The 11,273-nt window shown below is 47.5% G+C and overlaps 1 protein-coding gene across 1 annotated transcript; it reads right to left on the reverse strand.

Moving 5' to 3' along the window:
- Positions 1-521: 521 nt before the first annotated feature.
- Positions 522-2,594, reverse strand: nr0b2a (nuclear receptor subfamily 0, group B, member 2a). The gene is made up of 2 exons (XM_035405960.1): positions 1,839-2,594; positions 522-1,263 (listed from the first exon to the last, which is right to left on the reverse strand). The coding sequence occupies exons 1-2, from the start codon at positions 2,404-2,406 to the stop codon at positions 1,022-1,024; spliced, it is 810 nt and encodes a 269-aa protein (XP_035261851.1). The 5' UTR covers positions 2,407-2,594; the 3' UTR covers positions 522-1,021.
- Positions 2,595-11,273: the final 8,679 nt, after the last annotated feature.

Below are 11,273 nucleotides of genomic sequence, written 5' to 3' on the forward strand. Positions count from 1 at the left end.
CAACCGTGGAAAAATGCCGAGACAAAAAGAAAGACTTCCGAAGTGGACAGATTCCTGGAAAAGGTGGAGTTGGAGCACTCGTTTTAGACAAAGGCAGAGAACAAACTTGTTCTTACGTTCAGGCTTTAATCCACAGAAAAATCAGGAAACGGACGTTTCGATGTCACCAGACGATCTTTACATTATTCATTTATAAACAAATGAATAACCTAAATTATAAATTATTCGTTATACAATTGTTTGTTGAAACCTTCATTATTAAAAGAAAATACAAATGAAATGCACTTGGCCTGTATGGAATTTAAATCAGTTTCCGGCACTTCTGGGAAAAAAGTTTCCGCTGACTAACACTTGTATGTATTAGCAGCGCAAGAAAAAAAAACAACTGTTTGTTTACAAAATTATTTATTGTAGTATTTAAGTCATCCTTTATATAAACTGCCTATAAAACACAGTAAAACAACAGCCAGTGTTTCTCTCTTTCTCAACCCCCCCCCCCCCCCCCCCCCCCCACACACACACACACACACACACAAGCACTGCAGACTTGGGTTCTATACAGAAAACAGTGCTTCAATCCAAGTTGTGACCAACACATATACGAAAATGACAGGCTACATCGGTGTACACAGACCAAAACAAATCTCATTTTTTCTCCTAACATTAAGAATTGTTCCCTATGTATCTGCATAAATTAGCCTATGATGTGCAACAAATGAATGTAAACGAAGTAGGCTATATTAAACAATTCAATAGGAACGTCAGTGAGAATGCATTCTACTCGGGTAGAACTTGTACACAAAGCGGAAACACATTTTAGCGAAACGTGCTTCTTTGTTTTTCCCCCAAACACCTTCTCTGCCGCCCCTTTCCCAGTTCGGCTGCGACCGCCCAATTCCCCAACACCCGGGACTGTGCAGGTTCGGCTGCGTCTCCCCCTTTGCGCTCCAGCGTGTGGGCCATTTACGCGCCTGGTGTGCGCAAGTCTTGAAAACAGTCACGCGAATGTCACGCTAATGTCTTAACAGCTGAAAAGCATCTCGACCAAAAGCTCAAACAGGTCCGCCGGCCCAATGACCGGCCTGAAGAAGAGTTCGATGACGAAGTTCGGGTTTATGGACTTGAGTGTCGACGCGGTGAGGAGGATGCGAGAGAAGCGGCCTTTGTCCTGCGGGTGAAGAGGTGTTAGAACCTCCCGCAGCGCGCGCTCAGCCTCCCTCTGCAGACCTTCGATGAACGCTGCCGACTTCAGCTGCGGCACATCTGGGCACGGGACAAACGGAGAAGCACAGGGTGAACCGAAGAACGGGGATTCTGCACATCAGTTTAACTGACAAATTTGACTGACTCTAAACCCCATAGTCTGTGAACCACCATCTGCAGGAACCAGACCTGACTGACCAGGAGGAAGAGGGTTAATGGACGGGAACTGAGCGTAAAGTAAAATTGAAGTTTATTGCAATAGTATATCAAGTATTTTACACAATGTTCCTTACTGAAATGTGACACCATCTTTTCACAAACAATCTTATTTCATGTATCTGTCCGGCTAAACGCAGCAGGCTTTGTGCTGTTAACTGTTAACCAGGGGCTGCCCTTGACATGTGGCTGATTATCCATTGCCAGATTTGACCACTCAAGGTTCAATACTTAAATATTTTTCCACCTGCTCTCTGTGTTCCCTTCTCAGTTAGTGTTTATGTCATAAAACCCTTGAAGGACCATGAACACCATCAATCAAATGATCCACATTTTGCCCAAATAAATTAAATCCAAAATATTCAGTAGAATTACCCTGATGACGTAACTGCGGTAGATGGGCTGTGATTGGGTCTTACCGGGGTCAAAGAGCACAGCTCCTTTGAGGTAGGCATACTCCTTGGGCGTGAGATCCAGGCTCCAGAACTTGTGCAGGCAGGACTTGAGCTTCTGCATGGCAGCCAGCGTGGGCCGCGCCTGGTCCGACTCCGCCCGCTCTGACTCCGCCCCCTCCGGGCCTCGCGGCTCCTGCCCTTCCAGAAGGATTCTCTTCAGCATGCTGGCGGCCGGCGCGTCCGTCACCTGGAAGTCCACGCCCTCCTGTGCCAGGCCCAGGAGGAAGACGGGCGCCCAGCAGCCGCGCAGCAGGGCCAGCTGGTCTCGCGCCGGAAGCTGCCGGAAGGACAGCAGACTCTGCATGAAGCGCACGGTCTTCACCAGCACACCTGAGGCCACCGGGCAGGTGTCGCCGGGCGTGGTCAGGCGCACGGTGCGCAGCATCTGGCAGTGGCAGCTGTGTGGGGGGGCGGAGCTGTAGTTCAGGCTGGGGCGCTGCGTCTGGCTCAGGATGTTGAACAGGATGGCGTTGGGCTTCTGGGACCTGTAGTCAGAACACTGGCAGCCAGTAGTCATCTCTGTATAAGACATGGTCCAGCAGAAGCACTGTAATGCTGAAAATCAGCCTCAGCTGCAGAAGCACTGTCCGTAACGCTGAAAATCGGCTCCAGTTGTGTGCAGCTCCAGGTGTGTGCAGCTCCAGGTGTGTTCTGCAGCGCTGTGTGTAAAGCTGAAAAGCAGCTCCAGGTGTGTGCAGCTCCAGGTGTGTGCGGCTCCAGGTGTGTGCAGCTCCAGGTGTGTTCTGCAGCGCTGTGTGTAAAGCTGAAAAGCAGCTCCAGGTGTGTGCTGAGTCCTGCACTCTCCCCTGTGTGCCGGTTCCTCTCAGCGGTGCTCATATTTATAGAGGCCCTCCCACAGCAACCTTGACCCCCCATTAAAGCGCATTCCCCGGTGAAACACAGCCGCAGGGCTGGCAGCCTCCCTGTGGGGAGAGATAAGCTTTTCTCAATGGAATCTACCTGATTAGCAGGTCTGTGGGGGAGGGGGGGCACTTATCTTGTTTACCTCTATCATTACCCCAGCCGGTACCAAGCTACCAAGGACTGCCAGGGCAATCCAGCCAAACAGCCCTGACCGCTGCCAGCTCACACCTAACCAGCTGGAAGGGGGCCAAAGCAAACACACCTGAGTTACCTGTGCCACAAATACACTTACATTACCTGTGTACCAAACACACCTGAGTTACCTGGGTCTGGGTCACAGAAGCACAGCGACTTGCTGGTCACCGACATCTATTAGAGTCTTAACTAATCAGCTCAGCGCTGGCGTCACCAGCACCAGAACGAGAAAACGTCCTCTTCCACAGACTATCTGTCCTCTTCCACAGACCAGCCGTCCTCTTCCACAGACCAGCCGTCCTCTTCCACAGACCAGCGTCCTCTTCCACAGACCAGCCATCCTCTTCCACAGACCAGCATCCTCTTCCACAGACTATCCGTCCTCTTGCACAGACCAGCGTCCTCTTCCACAGACCAGCCGTCCTCTTTCACAGACCATCCGTCCTCTACCACAGACTATCCGTCCTCTTCCACAGACCAGCGTCCTCTTCCACAGACTATCCGTCCTCTTCCACAGACCAGCGTCATCTTCCACAGACCAGCCGTCCGCTTCCAGCCATTAGGAGTCCAGAGCACATTACAGGAGATTAAATTATTTGTTAATTCTGACTGATTAAATGTTCTGTGATGTAAATCGGCAACATTTACATTAAGACCTTAATCATCCATCCTGAGACTTTACTTGTGTCTAATTAAGAATAATTCACAGGTCATTATAATTTATTGGTTATGAACACCAGCCGAGAACGGGACCACTGCTGCAGTAAGGACGATTCTAAGGGTCCTAACTGGCAGGGGCCCTCAAAAAATATTAGAGCACAAAATTTTCTGGGGTGGTGGGGCCCAAAATCCCCACCTACTGTAAAATGTCTGTCAGTGATGCCTTGTGTGTCCTGAGCAGGGCCTTTTTGTCCTAAATAAGACAGGCGGTCTCTGAAGGCCATGTGCTTATTGCAGTAGTGCAGTTATCTGCGTGGTGCCTAGCACAGAGGCCTGCCTCTGATAAGCAAATCGATTTATTGTGAAAGGATACTGGTAGCAGGTACGTGTCTATTTACCTGCAGATTTCAGCGGTCAAAGAATGGCACACCTAGATACCCCAGTGCACACACACGCACACACACACACACACACAAACACACATATACACACACACATACACACACTCACACACGCATATACATACACATACACACACGCACACACACACACACTCACATATACATACACACACACACACACTCACAAACACATATATACGCACACACACACACAAACACATATATACATACACACACACACACAGTGTGAAGTGTGAGTGCAGTTGCTGTGTGGATTGTTCTGTGAGTTTCTTGGCTTTCTATTCATACCTGTAACTTCAGCTCTTCAAGGCTGCTGTATTTGCACATCAGCGCGGAGCTCGTATTTTTACCATGCTGAACACAGACAGCAGTAGGCCTGTAGGGGGAGTTAGAGAGCATGGTTCACTTACACTGTCAGACCTGTAAGGCATCTGCACATCCACCCTACAAAGCACAAACCTGTTACACACTGACAGGCTGAGCCTGACGTGACTGGAGCCATTGTGAATGATGTTCTGATTCTGTGTTTCAGATTAGATTTGAGCATTTCACCAAAGTTTTCTGATGAATAATAATGGGGTTGTAATTGTCTTGGATTCTGGTGTGGATGGTGGTCACTGCACAGATAAAACCTTTTAAAAAGCTTCACTGTGCAGCATTAATATTCAGCTTCAATGCACAGCGTTAATATGCAGCATTATCATGCAGTACCTGCAATGGGAGACTGCTGGCATTATATCTGTTGCTAATTTTTAATGTCTAGCTTACTTTGGCCTTTTTAAAGTTTGACAACTTTGGCCTTGGGCCAGGTTCATATTTGTGTGATGCATGGATACAAATTCATATTTGTATTGCAAATTGCTCCCCTCCCCTCCCCTCCCCTCCCCTCCCCTCCCCTCCCCTCCCCAGCTCCCTGCCGTCCTCCTCCTGTTTACTAACTTTTCTCTCAGGTTTTGGGTCCTGTGATGTCGGGCTCTGACCTTGACAGCCGTGTGCAGGGTTATGTCACAGCAGGGATGCTGGGAAGGGGGGCGGGGCCTGGGGGGCTTTGGGAGGCGAGGGTCAAAGTCCGGTTCTTTGACCTTGCATTCACTGCTGTTATTTCATTCTTGCTTTTTTTCGTAAATTGATCCACTGGCATCAAGAATTGTGATGCAAGCAATCGATCAGCTCATGTTTTTCTGTGATTTAAATTTGGCTCACAGTGCATGGAGCTATTACAGCTCCACAGTTCTTCTTCTTCTTCAGTCCCAGGCTCCTGTAGTACTGTGTGTGTCCTGTAGGGTGTAAAATAGTCACTGTCTCTCCTGTAGTACTGTGTGTGCCCTGTAGGGTGTAAAATAGTCCCTGGCTTTCCTGCAGTACTGTGTGTGTCCTGTATGGTGTAAAATGGTCACTGGCTATACTGTATTGTGTGTACTGTATTGTGTGTGGTCTGTGGAATGTAAAATAGTGTGAAATGGACATGCTAAGCTGTAATGCCCCTGAGAGTGTGTGCGGCATAGCACGGACTGAAGAAGAAGAAGAATAGGAAGAAGACAGGACACATACTGCTCTCCTGCCCAGAGGATGGGATGAGACTGGATACAAATCCCTGCTGCTCCAGTCAAGGTCAGGTCACAGCCTTTCACAGCAGCAATAAAGCCCTTATGAGCCTTCACAGTACTGGCCACACAGCGCACACACACACACACACACACACACTCAAACATACACATGCACTCACACACACACTCACACACTTAAACACACATACACTCTCAATCACATACTCAAACACACACACACACACACACTCAAACACACTCAAACATACACATGCGCTCACACACACACTCACACACTTAAACACACACACACTCTCAATCACATACTCAAACACACACACACACACTCTCACACACACACACAGACACACACACACACACACTCAAACATACACATGCACTCACACACACACTCACACACTTAAACACACACACTCTCAATCACATACTCAAACACACACACACACACACTCAAACACACTCAAACATACACATGCACTCACACACACACTCACACACTTAAACACACACACACTCTCAATCACATACTCAAACACACACACACACACTCTCACACACACACACACAGACACACACACACTCACACACTCAAACAGACACACACTCACACTCTCTCTCTCACACAGCGCACACACACACACACACACACACACACTCAAACACACACACACGCACTCACACACTCAAACATACACTCAAACACACACACTCACACACTTAAACACACACACACTCTCAATCACATACTCAAACACACACACACACTCTCACACACTCAAACACACACACACTCTCTCACACACACACACTCACACTCTCTCTCTCAGACACGCACACACACACACACTCATTATTTAATAGAAAAACCTTCTCATTATGAGTCCAGTTAAAGACTTGGACTGAGTGCAGGTCTTGGCCAACTTATATGACTTCACTAAAAACATTTTGAGAAGCACCTTCATAATAATTCTTCAACATCTGGGGCCTACTATATGAGTATGTTTCATAATTTATATAAAAAAATGTAAGACATAAATTTTGTGTGTATTGTGACATTTAATGTCTTATAGTTTTACATTCACTGTGCGTGTTTGAACACTGGGCTTGATGACTGATCTTTCTATCTGTAGTGAGTAACTGCAGAGCTTCCTGACTGCAGAGCCCTGAGCCTCAGGAACCAGACAGGTGAACAGGTACGAGGCTGAGGCAGCCACTTCCTGCTGTGCATTACTCACCTGGTAAAAGTGTCACAGCAGACAGGTGAGTGCCATGTTTACAGCAGGGAGGGGCTGCCCGAGACAGTCACAGAGGACGCCGTAAAGCGTCACCGTGGGAGACGGCCAGCCCTAAAATCTGCAAACATGTTCCCCACTGCTGTAAACATGTTCCCAACTGCTGTAAAGATATTCCCCACTGCTGTACACATGTTCCCCACTGCTGTATACATGTTCCCCACTGCTGTAAACATGTTCCCCACTGCTGTAAACATGTTCCCAACTGCTGTAAAGATATTCCCCACTGCTGTACACATGTTCCCCACTGCTGTAAACATGTTCCCCACTGCTGTAAACATGTTCCCCACTGCTGTATACATGTTCCCCACTGCTGTAAACATGTTCCCCACTGCTGTAAAGATATTCCCCACTGCTGTACACATGTTCCCTGCTACTGTAAACATGTTCCCAACTGCTGTAAAGATATTCCCCACTGCTGCAAACATGTTCCCCACTGCTGTAAACATGTTCCCAACTGCTGTAAAGATGTTCCTCACTGCTGTAAACATGTTCTCCACTGCTGTAAATATGATCCCCACTGCTGTAAACATGTTCTCCACTGCTGTAAACCTGATCCCCACTGCTGTAAACATGTTCCCCACTGCTGTAAAATCAAACTGTGAAACCTCATTATTACTGAGTTTGGTGCTGGACACGGCAAGAATCATTAGAGTCGTAAAAATGATTTAACAATAATAACCATTTTTAATTAACATACAGTATTTCCCTGAAAGTACCACCCTGACCAGAGAGGGAGGAGAGGGAGAGAGAGGGGGGGGAGGAGAGGGAGGGAGAGAGAGAGAGGGGGGGGGGAGAGGGAGAGGGAGAGGGGGGGGGGGGGATCCAGGCTGAGGCGTGACCGCAGGTAACCCTGGAGACGCCACTCAGCCTGGCCTTGAGCACGCGCTCCGGCTCGTTAAAGCTTCAGAGCTGAAAAGAGGCAGTTTAGTATTTTATGGCTTCTTCCAGTAGCTCTCTGTGATCACTCCTTTTATTGCCTGTGAATTAAAACTCGGTCATTAAATGAAGTTGAAGGCCGAGGAATTTGGCAGGTTTTTTTCACTTCGATGTTAAAGGTCGCTGAACTCGTATTCTGTGGGAAATGCGTGTCTGGAGCTCCTATGAAGATCAGCTTTATTATCGCTTTATTATTGTTATGTAATTACTAGGGCCGCTTGTTGCAGGCTGTAGGAAATCACCAAGAAATTCACACGTAACTGAAAAAACCTTTTCCAGTTTTATTATGTAATAAAATATAAGTTACATGAAAATGTATGTGTTAAAACACTCAGATAGAAAGAGGGAGGGAGGGAGTGAGAGAGAGATAACTTGGGGAGGTATCATATTTGTGTTTCTGACTCATTCTGAATAGCAGTAGTCTACAAGATAGTTACAGACGTACAAAAACTTGATTCAGTTTTTCTAAACATACACGGATGCACAAACAGATAAATGGAAGGGCACATTGCCATAACAGCGATGGAATATTTGCCTGCTCGTGCAACTGATGGTCACAGAGAACAATGTTGCCCCGATCACAGCTGTCACGAAAAAACATGCCATTATGGCTTCCCGGAACTCTGGCATTAAGTGTTTTAGGGAATGTTGCCGGTTGCCAAACCCTACATGCCAGCCAGATCCCTCCGTTCTGCTACCTCAGGACGCCTAGCACCTCCCCCTCTTCGCACCTGCACTTCCAAAACACGTCTCCTGTCTGTTCTGGCCCCACGATGGTGGAATGACCTCCCCGTGGAGGTCAGAACAGCTGAGACACTGACCCATTTCAAACGACGACTGAAGACTCACCTCTTCAGGCTGCACCTCTCCCCATTCCTCCCTACCCCCCTGTAAATGACTGTAAGCTTAGGGTTGTAACTAGGCAGCTGTTTCGTAGGTGACTTAGGTGCATTAACTGTCTTAACTACTGCTTGTATTTTTTCCATAGACTGCGTTGTTGCCGTTCTCGTTGTGTTAGTGTTAATCAGTTTAACCTTCAGGGTCCAAGTTGAACTATGTGGTTGTTCCCTGCACTTGGACCGGTACTTCTCTCTAGGGGTTTCGTCATACTTGTTCCTGGTTATGGTTATACACTTTGTTGTACGTCGCTCTGGATAAGAGCGTCTGCCAAATGCCTGTAATGTAATGTAATGTACGTACCCACTCCACACCTTCGGCAGGGCTTTGGTCACTCTTTCCAACCGCCAGTAGGTGGCAGCAATGCTCCTGGTTGGCGGTGTCACTGCTGAAGGACATGCCAGAGAATAAGATAAACTGAATATGGGGGATATGGGGGATATGGGGGATCTGGCCATTGCGTTTTTAACTGCCGAGGACATCTGTTCTGTTGAAATCCCATTTGCTTTTCATGTCCTGCAGGAACGAAAGAAGAGAAGGTAGCTAGCTGTACTTTACAACCCGAGGCTGCACGGACACAATTCTTGACGGTCTGCAATGCATGTTGGATTTTTCCCCCCAATGCTGGGGCCCAGTGTTTCCACAATCACATAACTTGCTTCCTGGCAGCCAATATTATTTAGTACTAATGTGACCAGCGGTACATTTGCATATGCAACTTTGAAGCTTTCCATTGTTTATTGGGTGGTTCAATTTGGTCATCAGCGTAGTTGTGGGCCTCCTTCAGTTAAACTCACCTCCCTATGAGTGCGCTTCTTCAGTTAAACTCTCCTCCCTATGAGTGCGCTCCTTCAGTTAAACTCACCTCCCTGTGAGTGCGCTCCTTCAGTTAAACTCACCTCCCTGTGAGCGCACTCCTTCAGTTAAACTCACCTCCCTATGAGCGCGCTCCTTCAGTTAAACTCACCTCCCTGTGAGCGTGCTCCTTCAGTTAAACTCACCTCCCTGTGAGCGCGCTCCTTCAGTTAAACTCACCTCCCTGTGAGCGCGCTCCTTCAGTTAAACTCACCTCCCTGTGAGCGCGCTCCTTCAGTTAAACTCACCTCCCTGTGAGCGCGCGCTCCTTCAGTTAAACTCACCTCCCTGTGAGCGCGCTCCTTCAGTTAAACTCACCTCCCTGTGAGCGCGCTCCTTCAGTTAAACTCACCTCCCTGTGAGCGCGCTCCTTCAGTTAAACTCACCTCCCTGTGAGCGCGCTCCTTCAGTTAAACTCACCTCCCTGTGAGCGTGCTCCTTCAGTTAAACTCACCTCCCTGTGAGCGCGCTCCTTCAGTTAAACTCACCTCCCTGTACTGGAACGCGTGCTGAGGAATTAAGAGTCTGTGTCCTGTGGGAGTGGGACCCAGTCAGCATCTGTACAACGTACACGTGCAACTGAGCTAAAATCTAGTGTCCTTTTGAAGACTCAGCATCCTTTACTGTCAGTATGTAAAGTGTATGCATTTCCATTTAGAAAAGATGCTGGCTGTAATTTTGCACGAAGCCTTAGATTCTCATTTACAGAATGCTTAGGTTAGGAAGGAGGCAGTTTCTGAGTGGGGGGGGGGGGGAGTGAAGGGGGGAGGGGTTGGGGTTTTCTGTGGTTCTGTAAGTGAGGTGACTGGCATGAGGCTGAGAAGTTCCTGAAACAAACATACCGTTAAAATGTCCCTTTTTAAATATTTGTGCTCCAGGGATGTGGGTGGGGCTTACATTTAATTTAGCCTCATAAACTTCAAACGGGCCCTGTTTCACTCCTGCAGAACAGCCATTCTCTAAGTCATTAGACGGTCACGTCTGCAGAATGTTCCTCAGCTGGGAGGTCGCCACAGTCACCAGAGTGGTTCTGCAGTCTGACTGAAACTATAAACGCCAAACACTTTTCCAGCAGGAGTTGAGTCAACCCTGAAAACCTTTCTCTTTGATTCTTATTAAGACCAGACAGTCTGCCCTCCTTATGAATTTCCCCCCCACTTTCTACAGACAGGGACAGAGCAGAGAGGGTTAGATAGATCATCCAAACTGCACTAAACAGTCCCTCATTCAAAGTTAATACAAATTTAGATTAGCTGTCCATGCTTGTCATGTCAAAAAATAAATACGTTCAAGCACATTTTGTACAGAACTCGGTGACCTTCCCATCTCCTGAAAAACTGAATAAGTGCTTAAAAAACGACTGATTTCATAAGAATTGGTTGCTGATTTTAAAGTGAAAACAGAAACAAGCACCACCATAGTGTACCCCTGATCCAAGATAAAGCGTTGAATAGCCTTTTGATCAAATCGAGCGTGTGATGAATTTACTGTGCAGCCATAATTGTACGTCAACCATGCACAGAATGAGACTTCAAAATGTATAATAAAGTTTAATTCCTTCCAAATCCGCCTTTAGCTGCCTTGACATCAGAGCTGAGGTTTATATTCTTCGTTTGGTCGAGTAGCACCGCTCTGGTACAGATCAGAGCCGTAGACTGTTGCTAAGCCTGTTACTAGGAAGTGGTATGGTAACCGGAAATGGCGAAG

Source organism: Anguilla anguilla, chromosome 1, assembly GCF_013347855.1.
Source record: "Anguilla anguilla isolate fAngAng1 chromosome 1, fAngAng1.pri, whole genome shotgun sequence".
Classification (NCBI taxonomy): Eukaryota; Metazoa; Chordata; class Actinopteri; order Anguilliformes; family Anguillidae; genus Anguilla; species Anguilla anguilla.

What these genes read in the sequence shown, in the direction of transcription:
- nr0b2a (XM_035405960.1), bottom strand. Translation starts at nt 2,406, where the DNA reads ATGTCTTATACAGAGATGACTACTGGCTGCCAGTGTTCTGACTACAGG. An exon ending in AGCTGTGCTCTTTGACCCCG is followed by an intron (nt 1,264 to 1,838) that starts GTAAGACCCAAT and finishes TCCCGTGCCCAG; the next exon opens with ATGTGCCGCAGCTGAAGTCG.